The sequence below is a fragment of the Ochotona curzoniae genome, unplaced genomic scaffold (genome assembly GCF_017591425.1).
Source record: "Ochotona curzoniae isolate NIBS_2020 unplaced genomic scaffold, NIBS_Ocur_1.0 contig_50, whole genome shotgun sequence".
Classification (NCBI taxonomy): Eukaryota; Metazoa; Chordata; class Mammalia; order Lagomorpha; family Ochotonidae; genus Ochotona; species Ochotona curzoniae.
This window is the reverse complement of record NW_024466446.1, coordinates 4,719,433-4,735,040: the sequence shown is the minus strand read 5'-3', so window position 1 is coordinate 4,735,040 and position 15,608 is coordinate 4,719,433. Positions and strand designations below refer to the sequence as shown.

At 46.7% G+C, this 15,608-nt stretch overlaps 1 protein-coding gene across 2 annotated transcripts in view; it reads right to left on the bottom strand.

The window, feature by feature from the left end:
- Window positions 1–2,465: 2,465 nt before the first annotated feature.
- The window catches only part of LOC121162047 (zinc finger protein 510-like), a 136,597-nt gene continuing 123,454 nt past the window's right edge, over window positions 2,466–15,608 (bottom strand). The window contains exons 1-4 of one of the 2 annotated variants that reach the window (XM_040988856.1): window positions 7,316–7,332; window positions 5,463–5,613; window positions 5,159–5,254; window positions 2,466–4,191 (exon numbers count right to left, since the gene is read on the bottom strand). In XM_040988856.1, the coding sequence (XP_040844790.1) occupies window positions 2,528–4,191; window positions 5,159–5,254; window positions 5,463–5,613; window positions 7,316–7,330 (1,926 nt within the window). In that variant the 5' untranslated portion in view covers window positions 7,331–7,332 and the 3' untranslated portion in view covers window positions 2,466–2,527. Of the gene's footprint in view, window positions 4,192–5,158; window positions 5,255–5,462; window positions 5,614–7,315; window positions 7,333–15,608 lie in introns of those variants that run through there. The other variant, XM_040988855.1, reaches the window with a different exon arrangement.

The window sequence follows — 15,608 nt, the reverse complement described above, 5'->3', positions numbered from 1 at the left end:
CTCCTCTCTGTACATCTGCCTTTCCAATTAAAAAAAAAAGTATAAATTTATATATTATTTATTTTTATTAGAAAGGCAGATGTACAGAGAGGAAATACAATAACTGACCTGCTGTCTGCTGGTTCACTCTCCAAGTGACTGCAACAGCCGGGACTGAGCTGATCCGAAGCCAGGAGTCAGGAGCTTCTTCCGGGTCTCCCATGCAGGTTCAGGGCCTCAAGACAGACCTTGAACTGTCCTCCACTGCTTTCTCAGGTCATAAGCAGGGAGCTGGATATGAAGCTTTCTAAAATGCGTATTTGACAGAAGAGATGTAGAGCACGTGCACCAGCTTTCTACTTTAAAAATGCAAAAAAGAAAAAGATACTTAAAAAATACAATTTGTCCATAAATGCCAGATACAATTGTGACTAACTGTAGAATTTGGGATAGTAGTTATGACTAGTTATTAATGTACATTTCTGCTTACTTTGCTTAACATGCTCATGTGCGAATCAAATTATCTCCTTTCCTCTATTTTATACCATCTAGTGAATTAACTTGGGATTGGTGTTGTAGTGAGCTAAGCCACCTTCTGTAATACCAGCCTCCTGGAAGGATGTTTGTTTTGGTCCAGGTCGTTCTGCTCTGATGCAGCTTCCTGCTAAGGCACCTGGGAGAGCAACAAAAGACGGCTCATGTCATTGGACTCCTGGACCCACATGGAAGCCCTGGAGGAAGCTCCTGCACAGGGGGTGGCCCTCCTCTGGTGGTGAGAGCCTTAAGACAAAGATACCTCTCCCTGTTGTTGCCTGGGTACCCTCCCTGCCCTAAGAAATCCACCCCCAGGAGACAGAAATCCAGAGGTGGCTTCCTGCAGGGACAGCTTCCTTAGCTCTGTTTCTCACTCCTGTTTTGGAAACCACAGGATAGCATCAGACCCAGAGCGCCCGGCAGAATTCCAGGAGAGCCTGCCTCTTACCCTGTCTGTAAGAGCCTTGGTCACCCGCGGCCTGTCCAGGACAGGCTTGCTTAGCCTAGGACCCCATGTTTGCTGCGACCAGCTTTTGCTGGCACCAAGTGTGAGCTGGGGTCTTCTGGTCTTGGAAAGACCTTCCTCACCACAGGCCACCTTCAGATCCCCTTTTCAGGGTCTGGGCATGAATGGGCGGAACTGACCACACAGGATGTCGCTGGGTCGTAGCAATCTGACACAGGTGGGCCCCTCTGTGATAGCTGTGACCTGACGCGTCCGAGATAAGAGCTGGGTACACGTTGGCTCAGCTGGGCTGCAACAACATCACCATTTCTGTTCTTTCCTTCTCCTTTCCCCCTAGAAGCCACACGCGTGGAAGAGCAGCACCACCTTGTGGTCAGTATGAAGGTGGCAGTGTCTGGGAAATTTTCAGAAATTCTTCGGTTTGGGGCCTGATCCCCCACTAGGTCTGGGAATACGCTTGGTGAGGCAGCTTGGGGAACTTCCCTGCTGGGTGTTGCTCCTGCTGGCGAGCAGCTAAGTCAGGGCTGGGTGTTGGTCAGTGTAAGGCCCAGTGTGATGGCTCAATGGCTAAATCCTCACCTTGCAAGCACCGGGATCCCATATAGGCACCTGTCAAGGCACTCCAAGCTGGGCCAGTAAGTATAGCCACTAGGCTATCGCACTAGGACTTTTTTTTAATATAATCTTATGCCACATGAAGGCATGGCACTCAAGATTGTTATAGAAATCAGACATTTTATTCTGTTAAGACTTGCAGGAAGTCTATTTGTCAGTCTTTGATGTAACGCATATCACAAGCACCCACATCGCCTTACCTGTCGCACAAGGCCCCATTTTCATGAAAGGAAGACTGGGAAATTAAAACTAGATAAGTGTTAAGAAAAATGAACTCATTCCTGGTGAATACATTGTCATGCTGTGTGGTATGGGAGTTATCTAAGGAAATGTGACTTTAAATATTCAGGACTTCCCACGTTTCTTTGAAACAGAGGTCTTTTTGAATATCACATATCCGATCACATGCCTTTTAAAAAAAAGATTTATTTTTAATCTTATTGGAGAGTCAGATATACAGAAAGGAGGAGAGACAGAGAGGAAGATCTTCCATCTGATGGTTCATTCCCCAAGTGACCACAACAGCCAGAGCTGAGCCAATCCAAAGCCAGGAGCCAGGAGCTCTTCCAGGTCTCCCAAGCAGGTGCAGGTTCCCAAGGCTTTGAGCTGTCCTCTAGTGCTCTCCCAAACCACAAGCAGGGAGCTGGATGGGAAGCGGGGCCACCAGAATTAGAACCGGCGGCCATATGGGATCCCAGCGCGTGCAAGGCGAGGTCTTTAACCACTACACTATTGCCCTGGGGCTAAGCATATGCCTTTTTGACAAACTCTTCCCACTTTGTTTTATATGATTTTTTCTCCTGCAATTATAAATTCTCTCCTGCACTGTGAGGCTTGAACTCTTGGACAATTTATGTACACTCATCACATAGCTTTTCCCAAGAGTATTCTTTAAATAGGGTTGTCATTTTGTGCGGTTTTCCAGTTATGACATCAACAGAGCGTTAACCCTCCCTGAGTCCTGTCATACAAGGCTGACTTTTCATAAAACCCCCTGTATTCACGACATTCGTAAGATTTCTCCCCCCTGTGAATTTTCTCATGTATCCTAAGGTTAGATTTCTGGCCAAAACTTTTCCCACATTTGTTACACCGAAAGGGCCTCTCCCCCGTGTGAGTTCTCTGGTGATCACAAAGAATCGCTTTGCGGACAAAATGTTTACCACATTCGTTGCATTTAAATGGCTTTTCTCCAGTGTGAATTCTCTGATGCACCCGCAGGGTTGATGTCCGGGCGAAAGTTTTCCCACATTCGTGACATTTAAACGGTTTCTCTCCCGTGTGAATTTTCTGATGTTGAATGAGATGGTCTTTTCGCCAAAAGGATTTTCCGCACGCCGTACACTGGTAAGTCTTCTCCCCGCTGTGAGTCCTCTGATGGATTCTTAAGTTGGACTTCTGGCCAAAAGTCTTCCCGCATTCGTGACACTGGAATGACTTCTCCCCGGTGTGAATTCTCTGATGGTCTCTCAGGGTGGACTTCTGAACAAAAGTCTTCCCACACTCGGGACACTCGTAGGGCTTCTCTCCCGTGTGGATCCGCTCATGTCCCCTGAGCGTTGACTTCTGGACGAACGTCTTCCCGCACTCAGCACATTTATAGGGTTTCTCAGCTGTGTGGATTCTGTGATGTGTGCTCAGGTGGGACTTCTGGGAGAACGTTTTCCCGCAATCGTGACATTCAAATGGCTTCTCTCCCGTGTGTGTCCGGTGATGCTGGGCAAGGTGCCCCTTCTGACAGAAGGACTTCCCACACTCATTGCAGCGGTACGCCCTGATGGCAGACCGAGCTTTCGGGCGTGCTTTGTGGGTGGACAGCTGGCAGGACTTCTTATTTTCATGCAGTTCAAAGGACTTATCCCCAGTTTGTGCTTTGTCACTTGGGATCGTGTCCTGAGCTTGAGGAAGGTATAACTTCCTGTTGAGACTAGTTCCATACGCGTTACATTCATACTGATTCATAGTTTTAAGTTTCTTGCATTTCTCCATAGCTGATTTCTCAAACAAGGACTTCCCATCCTGGTTAGGGTCAAAGCGTTGCCCCCGTGCATTGGTTATTTTATGGTCAACGACATTTTTGTCCCTACCCTCCCCAAATTTAACCTTTTCACAAGTTTTTTCCTCTGTGCGAAAACTCTTAGGAGTAATGCAGTCAGTGTTCTCAGAGAAAGACTTTTCAAGTTCATTACATTCAAAAGCTTGTTCCAGTGTCTGAAATATTTGATGCTTGGCAGGATTCTTCTTCTCACGGAGGGCCTCCCTGCTTTTATCACAGTGATAGTATTTCTCTCTGGTTGGAGTTCTGTCAAGCTTAATTTTAAAAGGTAAACTCTCAGCCATATCAGGATGCTCTGTCTTTGAGGTGTAGTTTCCGGGATGAAGGACAAATTCGGAAACGTTCTGGAAATTCACCTGCCATGGGTCACTTGCACAGGCCATTTTGGCTGAATGAGCAGAAGCTGAGCTCAGATCGAACGGCTGGCCCGTCACCTCCTCTCCTGCGGCTGACACGTCCTCACTGATGGCGTCCACTTCCGGCCAGCAGTCATGTCTCAGCTTCTTGTTCTTGCTCTTATCGTCCTTGTCACCGTAGTGTTCTGAAATGAAGAAAAATGAAAAACAAAAACAAACAAAAAACCTTATGAACCTTCTATCTTCAGTAGCGTTTAAAAAATATATATATACATATATAGCTTACACTTTGATTTCTTAAGATTAAATACCCTGGGGCTGGGGCTGTAGTGCGGCAGGCTAATTTGCTGCCTGCAGTGCCCACATCCTGTATGGCTCCCGGTTAGAGTCTGAGTTGCTCCGCTTTTCATCCAGCTCCCTGTTAATGTGCAGGGGAAAGCAGCAGAGGAAGCGCCCTCCGTAGCAGACCCAGAAGCTCGTGGCCTCAGCCTGACCCAGCTCCAGCTGGGAACTAGTGAACAGATATTTCTTTCTCTCTGTCACTTTGCCTTTCAAAATTAAAAATAAATTTTTTTTTAAAGATAAATAATTCACTTCTGTGGATATGAACATGTATACATCCAATCTTCCTACTTAAAAAAAAATAATATTGACGATATGATGCAAATTGGAGTGGAAACTGGTTATGAATACATTAGCTCTATTTGTCATGCAAAAAGAATATCTTCCCAATTGAGCAGAGAAGAAAAAGGATATAAAAATTAAGCATTTTATAGCAATGGCTATTTTAAGAAACAGCAAAATGGGAGAAAAGATTAATATAATGAAGACTATAAACTTGAATAACAAGAGATGTTAGAAAAGAATGGTATTCAGGAAATATACCCAACACAGAAAGGGTAGAAAAAACAAGTCAACAATTTTCCAGAATATTCTGACAAATTTAATTCTGTTCTTCTAGTTTGATATCTATTCTAGCAATTCTTAGACAACAAGTTGATTTAATAAAATCATCAACTTCCTAACCGAATGAATGGATTCGCACCTACACTTCTCCTGATTACAGAAACACAAGGACTACATCAAACGGTTGAAAATCAAATCCACTACAACAGCTAAGACTCACTGGGTCTGTTCAGTCTCCCGACTCACCCGGCTGGCTCCGGCCGAAGAAGTCCTCCTCTGAGAGCCAAGCCTCATCTCCTCGCTCCAACCTGAAGATCACCTCTGGCTTCCAAATGCAGTAACCTGGAGTCAGGGAACACATGAGGGTTAAGGACACCTGGATGGGCCCTAGGTCTGCCAAAGGGGAAGAAAATGCATCCTGAAGGTGCTCCACTGACGTCATCACGTTCTCTCTAGTCCTTTAGATCTTGAAGGAAAAGCCTAAGTCCCATCAAACTCTAGATTCCCGTGTGTTAGAGAGGGAAGGGCTACGTTAGGCTTCCACGCTCACCCAGGGAGACGAGGTGGCTGTAGTTCTCCAGCATCACGTCTCTGTACAGGGTCCTCTGAGCAGGGCTCATGTGCTGCCACTCGTCCCGGCTGAACTCCACGCTCACGTCCTTGAATGACACTGAAGCCTGCAACAGCACATTGCTGTCAACCTGAATGAAGTGACACAGACAATGGCCAAGAAAACAACACTTCAAAAAAAAAATCTATTTGTTTTTATTGGAAAGTCAGATATACAGAGAGAAGGAGATAGATAGATCTTTCATCCATTGATTTACTCCCCCAAGTGGCCTCAAGGGCTGGAGCTGAGCCGATCTGAAGTCAGGAGACAGCAGCCAGCAGCCAGGAACTTCCTCTAGGTCTGCCATGCAAGTGCAGAATCCCAAGGCTTTGGGGGCTGTCCTCCATTCCACTCCGAGGCCACAAGCAGGAAACTGGAGGGAGTACAAATCGTAATGGGCAAAGGCTCTTGGTGATCTTAACGCTGCAAGGATTCAGATGTGGGTTGTCTATGCCAAAACTCATGCTGAGATCTGGTATCTAACTTAAGTGCCAAAAGATGGAGGAACCTTTGGTTAGGTCAAAGGGAACCCATCCTCTTGAATGGATTAATGCAGCCGGAGGGACTGATGAACTCAAAAACTCAGGATTAGGTTGTAAGAAAGTGAATGGGCCGGTTGCGATAGCTTAGTGGTTAAATCCTCACCTTGCATGTACTAGTATCCCATATGGGCACCAGTTTGTGTCCAGCTGCTCTGTTCCCATCCAGCTCCCCGCTTGTGGCCTGGGAAAGTAGTAGAGGATGGAACAAAACCTTGGGACCCTGCAGCCTTGTGAGAAACCAGGAAGAAACTCCTGGCTCCTGGCTTTAGATTGGCTCAGTTCAGCTCTGGCCATTACTGCTGTCTGGGGTGTGAGCCAACAGATGGAGGATCTTTTTCTCTGGGTCTTTGCTTCTCTCTGTGATCTAACTTTCCAATAAAAATAAAGTAAATCTTAAAAAAAAAAAAAACAGGAAAGAAAATGTGGTACCCCCGCTCACTTTCTTACAGGCGTGTCTTTTGTGGGTGCCCACTGTCCTTCTGCCATGAGGCCACCCCCAGAAGTCAAGTAGACCTAATGGACTTCCACCAGGTTCTTGAGCCAAACATAATTTTCTTTATAAATTAGCCAGGCTTTGCTACTGTCACAGCAACAGAAAGTGTCTCATGAGAAACGCCTTGTCGAGTCATCTTCTCTTAAAACGCAGTGATTCCCACGCACTGCCAGGGAAGTCCCACCCCGTTATTCACAAATGCCGCCATCCTCCCGACTTTCCATTTTCGGTCAACCTAGACTTGACCGGTCTGTGTTCTTTCTACCGCAACCTCTGCTTCGTTAGCTGAAAAGTTTTAACAGAAGCCCTTCTAGGGAATTCCGACTTCTCTTTCCACTGTGACAAAACTACCGTGATGGTTCTGAATTTTGTCCACGGCGGTTAACAGAGAAGACGGCCTCTGTCACATTAAGATGCACCAAGTCATTTTCCCTGAATTCAGTGAATTTTCACTCTACAGGGACTCAATGCGGTTTCAGCTTTTGCCATCGAGGCAAAGTCTGCCCGACCCTCTCCATGGGTAGGAGAAACATCGGCGTGACAATCGCAGGTCCGCACTGGCAGATGTGTAACCTCCGAGAGCCTGCATGTCCCCCAGCTCTGCTGCGCTGTTCGCTCTCACGATGACTTGCACATCTTCCGCATTGCTTCTATTTCTAGTTTTTCAAACTAACTTAGGGACCATTAACACAAAGTCTATGGCCAACCAACAACAAAAAGAAAAATAATAAATTCATAGATATTAATCAAGGACTCACCTGATATATGTTCATTTTCTTCTGCTCAGAGAGGAACGTGGACGACTGTGAAGGCCAACCTGGGGGGTAAGGAAGAAGTCGCGAGAGATGCGGACAGCCACGTCATCAACCTTCCTAAAAGCTCCTCTCAGAGTGGGGCGCGGGTGAGGGGGAGACGGCAGGGCAGGGGAAAGGCCTCCAGAAGAAAAATGTTCTTTGAGCCTTAAGGAAGGATAGCCAGCACTCTGATGTACCCACAGCTCTAATACCTCTAAGGATACCGCTAAATGTCTGTGGGAAAATGTAGTTAAGAGCCTGGAGGGATAGCCTAGTGGCTGAGTCCTCACCTTGCATCTGCCGGGATCTCGTGTGGGCACGGTTCGTGTCCTGGATGTTCCACTTCCCATCTAGTTCCATGCCTGTGGCCTGGGAAAGCAGTGGAGGATGGCTCAAGGGACCCTGCACCCACATGGGAGACCTAGAGGAGGTTCCTGGCTCTTGACTTCGGATTGGTTCATCTCCAGCCTTTGTGGCCAGTAGGAGACTGAACCAGCAGATGGAGATGGAGGATCTTTCTCTCTGTACTTCTTTCTGTCTGTATATCTGCCTTTCCAATAAAAGATAAAATAAATCTTTAAAATAATTGAAAGCATGAATTTGGAGGCTGCCATGGTGTGTCACAGGACAATTCTCTTACAGTACTGACATCCTATAGGGGCGCCGGTTCAAGTCCCAGCTGCTCCACTTCCCATCCAGCTTCTTGCTTATGACCTGGGAAGGCAGCAAAAGATGGCTCAAGTCTCTGGGCCCCTGCACCCATGTGAAGACCTGGAACAATCTCCTGGCTCCTGGCTTCTAATTGGCTCAGCTCTAGCCCTTGCAGCCATTTGAGGAGTAAACCATGAATGCAACACCTCTCTGTCTCTCCTTCTCTCTGTAAATCTACTTTTCAAATAAAAATAAATACTCAAACAAAAAGCATGAATTCATTTTGGTGCTACGTTTATTTTTGTGCAAGCATTTTTCTTCTTAATAGATGAAAAAGGCCTATTTTGAAAAAAAACTATTCATGGCTTAAAAAAATTTTTTTTTACATAAACTCCGATTTTCAGTGTATTACATTTTGTTGTTTTCATTGGGCGGCTCTACATTATTTTCATGATTTGTGAATATTCTGTTACTATTACTTAAAAGCCAACAGAAAATTGCAAGGTCTCACAGGTCAGAAAGAGCCACACGGTCCCGTGTTAGCATCTTGGAATTCTACAGGTGCTGTTGGGGAAGGTTCAGTACCGACTCACCCTGCTCTCTCCAGCCCTTGCTTACCTGTCGCCAGCTGGTCCACAGAACTCAGGGCCACGCCGTCCGGGATGGCTTCTGGATGGGGTGACATCATTGAGTCTGGCTGGGTCTGGTAAGGGAGAGTTGAGAGAGCTTAGGTGGGCAAGTCAGGACCTGTGCCTGAAGGCGAAGATTCTTGCCTGGCCTGGTGGGATTCCTGCCCTAGGATTTCCCTCCTCTGCCACACAGGAGCTGTTCTGCTCCAGAGAAGATGGGACTTAGGAAATGATTTTTAGCTGAAACTTCCCTGTAACTGCTGACATTCTGAACTGGACCCTTCTTTGATGTCGGGGCTGCCATGTGCAATGTAGGATTCCAGAAGCATTTCCAAACACTCCCCAGATCCCAGTGTATCCCTTGTCCCTAGTGTGAGAACCAAAAATGTCTCCAGGCATTTCCAAAGTTCCACGAGGTGGGATGGGGTGGGGGTGGGCCAAGCCACCCAGGGTGTGAGAACCGCTGACCAAAAGCCTTAAATCTGAATCTATGAGACATCAATAAGCCACTGCCTCCTGCTGTGGCCACTGGTCACATCCAACAGCCGAGTCCTTGAAATCTAGCTGGTGTCCTGCGCTGCCGGGACATTTTAAATAGATCAAAAACCAGAATGTTCTTGAAATTAATTCTGCCTCCCCCGACTCCCCCCAAGTCTTTCTTGTGACTGGCTACCAGCGCATCTGAAACAACAAATGTGGCTCAGTGTGTCTTTGTAGTGGACACAGCGAACCTAAAAATGACAGCTCGCACCTGCTGAGGACGGCTGCCCAGAGATGATAGTAATTGCAGAATACACCCGTCATGCATTGATTGCGTGCACAATGACTTCAGACGGTCCCTTACTAACACCTCCACTGTCACATGAGATAGGTGGATGATGTGCAAGTGGCACGGTCAGGTTCCTGAGCTGGGGGTCCTTGGGAGGACCCCAATATCACAAAGGCGCATCGCTCTCAGGTTGCAGGCAAAGGTTGCCCAGAGCCAGGCTGCCGCTCCACAGCCCAGCCTCCACCGAGCATCTTTCAAGTCTGCCCCCATGGCCTGGGTACCAGCACCGTGTGGGGAGGGAGATCCATCCTGAGGACGGGGCGTCCCGGGACGTCGTGTTCCCGCCCCCCAAGGACCCAAGCCCATCCCCCTCCGACGCCCCCCGGCAACCCGGCGTCCTCACCTTGGGCGGGAACCGTCCGCCCAGGTTGTCCAGGGCGGATTCTGGAAGGTGGGGCTGGACGCGCCTGCGCAGGAGAAAGTAAGTGGCTCATGCGTTTCCCAGAAGGCTGCGCGAACGTCCTACCATTTAAGACTACATTTCCCACAACGCATCGCGACATGTTGCCTTGCTTTTTGCTTTGGAATGCTCAACTAATGCTAAACTTGATGGATTCCACCACAGCTCCAAAAGTTACGGGTTAGACCTTATGACGTAACACACGTCATGCTATGTAGGCTTTGATCTGTTCCTGGGTGCAGAAAGCAAGACCTTGGAGAACAATTCGGGAATTTTGTATATGGATAACTTTTATCATGATTGAATATTAACGGGGTTGCTTTTCCAAATGTAATTCCAAAAGGCAAATATGGCACGATGTAATAATTTTGACTTCGACAGCAGAAATTTGCTTTTTTGTCTTTTCTACTTCATTGTGTGAAATTTAAAAAATTTTATGAGGGAAGCATTTACACTGTCTCCACAAGCATGCCTTTGGACTCAGCTCTATAACATTGAGGCCAGCAGCTCCCGTGAATAAAAATGTAACAATTTAATATAAAAGAATAACATCTGTGATCCTCAATGTCTGTGTTGGGGAGACAGTGAAAAAGCAAATCAACAGTTATTTCACAACACCTAAAAGTACCAAGTAAAACGACTCTGATGTTTCTGCACATGAACTTTCTTAAAGTACATGTGTGTACACTTCCGAAATTAGGAAGCTAGGAACTTACTGGGAACCTTGGGGCATAACACACTTAAAAAATATATAGCTAAGTACAGTAGAAATTTAACTCCAAAATGAGGGAGAAAATGACAACAGTTAGAACAAGGTAAGGGCTGGAATAAAATAAGGACAAATCCATGGTGCTGCTATTATAGTGCATCATTTTCACAGGGACTCAAGCTACAAGTATTTAAAAGGTAGTTTGGGTTTTAAATTTTAAGTGCCTGAAGATTCTTAGATCCTAGGTCTCGTGTGGCAGACTAGTGGCTAAAGTCCTCACCTTGCATGCACCGGATCCCATTTGGGCACTGGTTCTAATCCCAAAAACCCCACTTCCCATCCAGCTCCCTGCTTGTGGCCTGGGAAAGCAGTCGAGGATGGCCCAGAGCCTTGGGATCTTGCACCCGTGTGGGAGACCTGGAAGAAGCTCCTGGTTCCTGGCTTCAGATCAACTTAGCTCCTGCCGTGGATCCCATTTGGGGAGTGAATCAATGGATGGAAGATCTTCCTCTCTGACTCTTCTTGTCTCTGTGTATCTGACTTTCCAGGAAAAATAAATACATCTTTTTTTTTTTTTAAAAGGCATATGATGATGTTGAAGAGGAGGACTACAATGTTACTGCAGTCTTGTTCTACTCTTTCTGTTAGACAAAGGGATTGATAAAGAATAAAATGTATTTTCACAGTTCCAAGGCATGGGTAGGCTTGCTGTCTGATGTGGGCTCAGTCTCTGCTTCTGGGGGCTGCCCTGCCGTGACAGCATCCCAAGGAGGAGAAGGGCAATGCATGTCATAAGTTATATGTCAGAAAAGCAGAAGAGGCAAAGCAAGTTGGATAGAACCACACTTAGGTTGTCAGTCTCACCCGTGAGGGTGGGACCCTACTGCCTGGTCAAGTCTTTGAAATCTTTGTAATACCATGTGAAAATGTCAATTACACTTCAACATGATTTTGCAGTGAATATTCACACACCGGTACAACTGAGACCCACGTCAGGGTTCAGGCTAGGTTGGGTTGGAGCACAACACCCACCAGTTCACATGAGGAGGTAAGCCAGGCTGGGCTAGGCTGCTGCATTCACTGGCAAGAGCTAGGACTGGGAGCAGGCTGGGCTGAGCTGAGCTGTAGCACCTGATGGCCAATGTTGAGACTGGGTGTGGGCAATCTTAGATTGGGTTGCAGCACCCGCTAGCACATGCAAGACCCAGGTCTGGAAGCAGGCCTAGGAGGGGAACTTCAGGGACTCCTTTGCTGGGCTGCTGCTTCCATTGGTGTGACTTGGGGCAGGCCAGGATGGGGTAGGCCACTGCAACCTCTGGCATGCAAAGTGAAAAACTGGTGCGGGCCAGTCAGGGTAGGCTGAAGTACCAGTTGGCAAGTGCCAGGTCGGGGTGCAAGTCATGTCAGGCTGGGCCATAGTACCCTCTGGCAGGTGCAAGATCTGGGGCTGGGAACATGCCTGGTAGAGGAAATGTGGGCTCTCCCTTCTGGGCTGTACCTATCACTGGTGAGCACAAGAGCCAGAGCTAGGCATGGGCCAGATTGGACAAGGCGGGGTGGCACCTGTTGACATATGTGAGGGCCATGTCTGCGGAGGGGGAGGGGTGTCAGGCTGAGCTAAGCCACAGCACCCATGGGTGTGCATGAGAGCTGAGTGGGATATGGGCTGCCCTGGGCTAGGCTGCAGAAGAGGCTTGCATGTATAAAAACCAGAGCTGGGGGTGGGGCTTGTGGGGTTATTGGGAGTCACCCTCATTAGGTCAAGGCACTCACTGCTATGTGTGAAGGCTGGGGATGTAGCAGGATGCTGGGATGGGCCACAGCACCTGTCAGTTTGCCTGATATGGGACTGGAGCAGAAGTGACCAGGCAGCTGCATCCACTGTTATGTGCAATGGATGGTGCAGGTGACAGACCACATCTGGCCCTGCACTGGCTGGCACACACAAGAGTCAAGTCTGAGGTTGTCCTAGGTGAGGCTTTATGGAGGAGTCCCCCATTAGACAGTTGGACTCAGGCCCAGGAGTTGGGGAAAATTACAGGATGTGTAGCCTGACCTTGGAGAACGTGTACTGGGACTACGCCTCCTCAGTTGCTGATGCCTGTACAGTGGACAGCATGTCCGCTGGTGATGGCCAGCTCATCTAGGGGAAATCAGCTGCCTCCTCAGAGGATGGAAAGCAGAACAGGTTGGACTATTCTCCTGGCCAAGCTTTGCAGCGTGTTCCTCAATCTGTAGATGCACTAAGGTGGACTTTGTCAACCAACAGAGAGATTTTCTCAACCCTGGGAGCGATGAAACCAACATCTCGGGTGCTGTAAGTTGTTGTTGTGGTGGTGGTGGCTGTTCTAACGCATACCAGTTGTTGACCTTGTTTCATGGCTTCTCAGTTATGGAAATATATAGTGATGGAGTACTGGGGTCTATCAAATACAGATATGGGGGAACAATGGAACACGCATCCCCGCTTTCAGATGAAAGATGGATTCCCAATGAACCTGTTGGACATCTGTAGACAATGCGATGCTGAGCTGTCTGACATTGTCTGTACCAACAATGTCGGGGTACATCACTTAAACAAGAGACTGATAGAATTATGATTCCATATGAAGGACTACACCATTGTATTATAATGGGGGAAATCTGTCGGAGGTGGGAGTTTGGGGGGGAATTCCAGCCTGTATGAATTTGTACCACATAATTCAAAATTCAAAATAAAAATATCTTAAAAAAATTTTTTTGATGAAATTCATTTTGTCTACTTTTAAATTTTGTTACTCATGCTTGTGGCATCAAATAATCCATTGCCAAATCCCAGGCATGAAGATTTATGTGCCTGTCTTATTCTAAGCGTTTCATAATTTTTTGGGGCCAGGTGTATAAGTTTTTGAACCAATGTAGCAGCCTACCTAGAATTTTTTTAAAACAGCAATTTATTATTTTTTTAATGAACACTTAAAATCATCAGATTCTAGGTATCTGGCTTCTGGCACACAAGTTCCCTAAAGTTCTTTTCTTTTTATTTGATTAGATTTTATAAATAAATCTTTTAAAAGGATTAAATGGTTATCAGCATGTAAGAGATACATCCAAATAATCCTATTTGGAAAGTTTGGGAAATGATATAAAGTCAGGGATGGAGATATTAATGTCATAGACATAAAATTCGAAATAAAGATTACACAGTAAGATCATAAGGGTGTTGTATGATGTGAAGGCTATAATCCAGAAAGCGCAACACACATTGGATTATTTCCCGAGTCTGTCGACACTTGCACTATCCGAGCACCAGATGGTGCTCCAGGCAGAGATTTACAATGAGCCTACACCGCGCCACCCCCATCCAGAGGGCTTCCTGAGCTCATGTTTGTTCCAAACCTGCAGGTGCAGGGTCCCAAGGGAGCTGGATGGGAAGGGGAGCAGCCAGGACATGAACCGGCACCCATACGGAATCTTAGTGCATGCAAGGTGAAGACTTTAGCCACTAGGCTACTGTGCTAAGCCCCAAGTTTTCTTTCTTCTTACTGCTAAGTCTTATGAACCTAAGTTCTGTTCTCTCATTTTTCCAGGGGCCCTGACAACTGAATTCCAGCAAATTCTCTTTCCACCTTTCCCTTTTGAACCAGGAGATTCCTTATTTGTTTACAAAATCTTCTACTGTATCCTCAATTTCTTCTTCACCTTGGTATTTTCAATCTTGGTTTTAGCTATTATCCGTATGCTTCCACTGTCAAAATAGAGAAGCACAATATTCTCACGAAGCAGATCCTTACTCTAAACGCTAGTGGCTGGTCTCCTCACATTTGTAGGCATGGGAGAGTTATCTGTGGAACATTCCTTCTTGACTCCTGGACTTGCTCTTCGCATCTTAATAGCATCCGGCACTCTGATTGAGAGCAAGCTTCTCCAATGAGGAGCCTTCGGAGTGCACTGCACTTCTTTGGCCTATAAACCAAGAAAATGGAGACGACTTCTCCCTGAGACAATCACGCCAGAAGGACTTTCTCTCTGTCATCGGCAAAGTGGAAATTCTACTTAAAGTATTTCCTGATTCTATCTAAAGCGCAGAAATTGCTCTAGAGTTCTGTGTCGGCATTAAGAGAAATGAAAATGTAGCATCCTACGCACATTGTGCTGTATTGGTCCAATCACTAAGCACACGCTATGGGAAGACTGAGAAGTAAATAAAGAATGGAGAACGTGGGCCAGTGTGATGCTACATCAGGCTAATCCTGTGTCCCGGGGCAGCAGCATCCCATGTATGCACTTGGCTGCCCCACTTCCCATCAAGCTCCCTGCTTGTGGCCTGGGAAAGTAGTCGAAGACGGCCCAAAGCCTTGGGACCCTGCACTTGCGTGGGAGACCCAGAAGAAGCTCCTGGCTCCTGGCTTCGGATCAGCTTAGCTCTGGTCGTTGCAGCCACTTGGGGCATGAATCATCAGACGGAAGATCTTCCTCTCTGTCTCTTCTCCTCTCTGTATATCTGTGTTTCAATCAAAATAAATCTTTAAAAAAGTAAAAAAAAAAAAAATAGGTAAAGGATCCAAACAGACATTTTTTGCATGAGGACGTACAAATGACCACTAGATATTAATAATAATAATAATAATAAGCTCAATAAGCCCAATCGCCAGGGCCGTGCAAATTAAAGCCACCATGAGATCAGCCTCAGAATGGCTATTATGAAAAAGACAAAAGGTAACATACTGGGGAGGATGTGGAGAAAAGGGAAATCTTTGCATATTGTTGGTGGGGATGTAGACACAGAGGATGAAGAAATAGCATGGAGGTTCCTCAAAACAAGCGCAGAAAGAACTAATATCATATCCAGCAAATCAACGCTGGATGGAAAGCCCAAGGACTTGAATGTTGCGACAACTGGACTTTTATGTTCACCGCAGCATTAGTCACGGTCACTTAGACCCGGAGACGACCTGCCTGTCCATCAGCACACGGACGGTATTGATGCTAATGGAATCCTGTCCAGCCTTTAGGAAAAAGGACCCTGTCCTCTGCCACGGAGGATCCTGGAGGGTGTT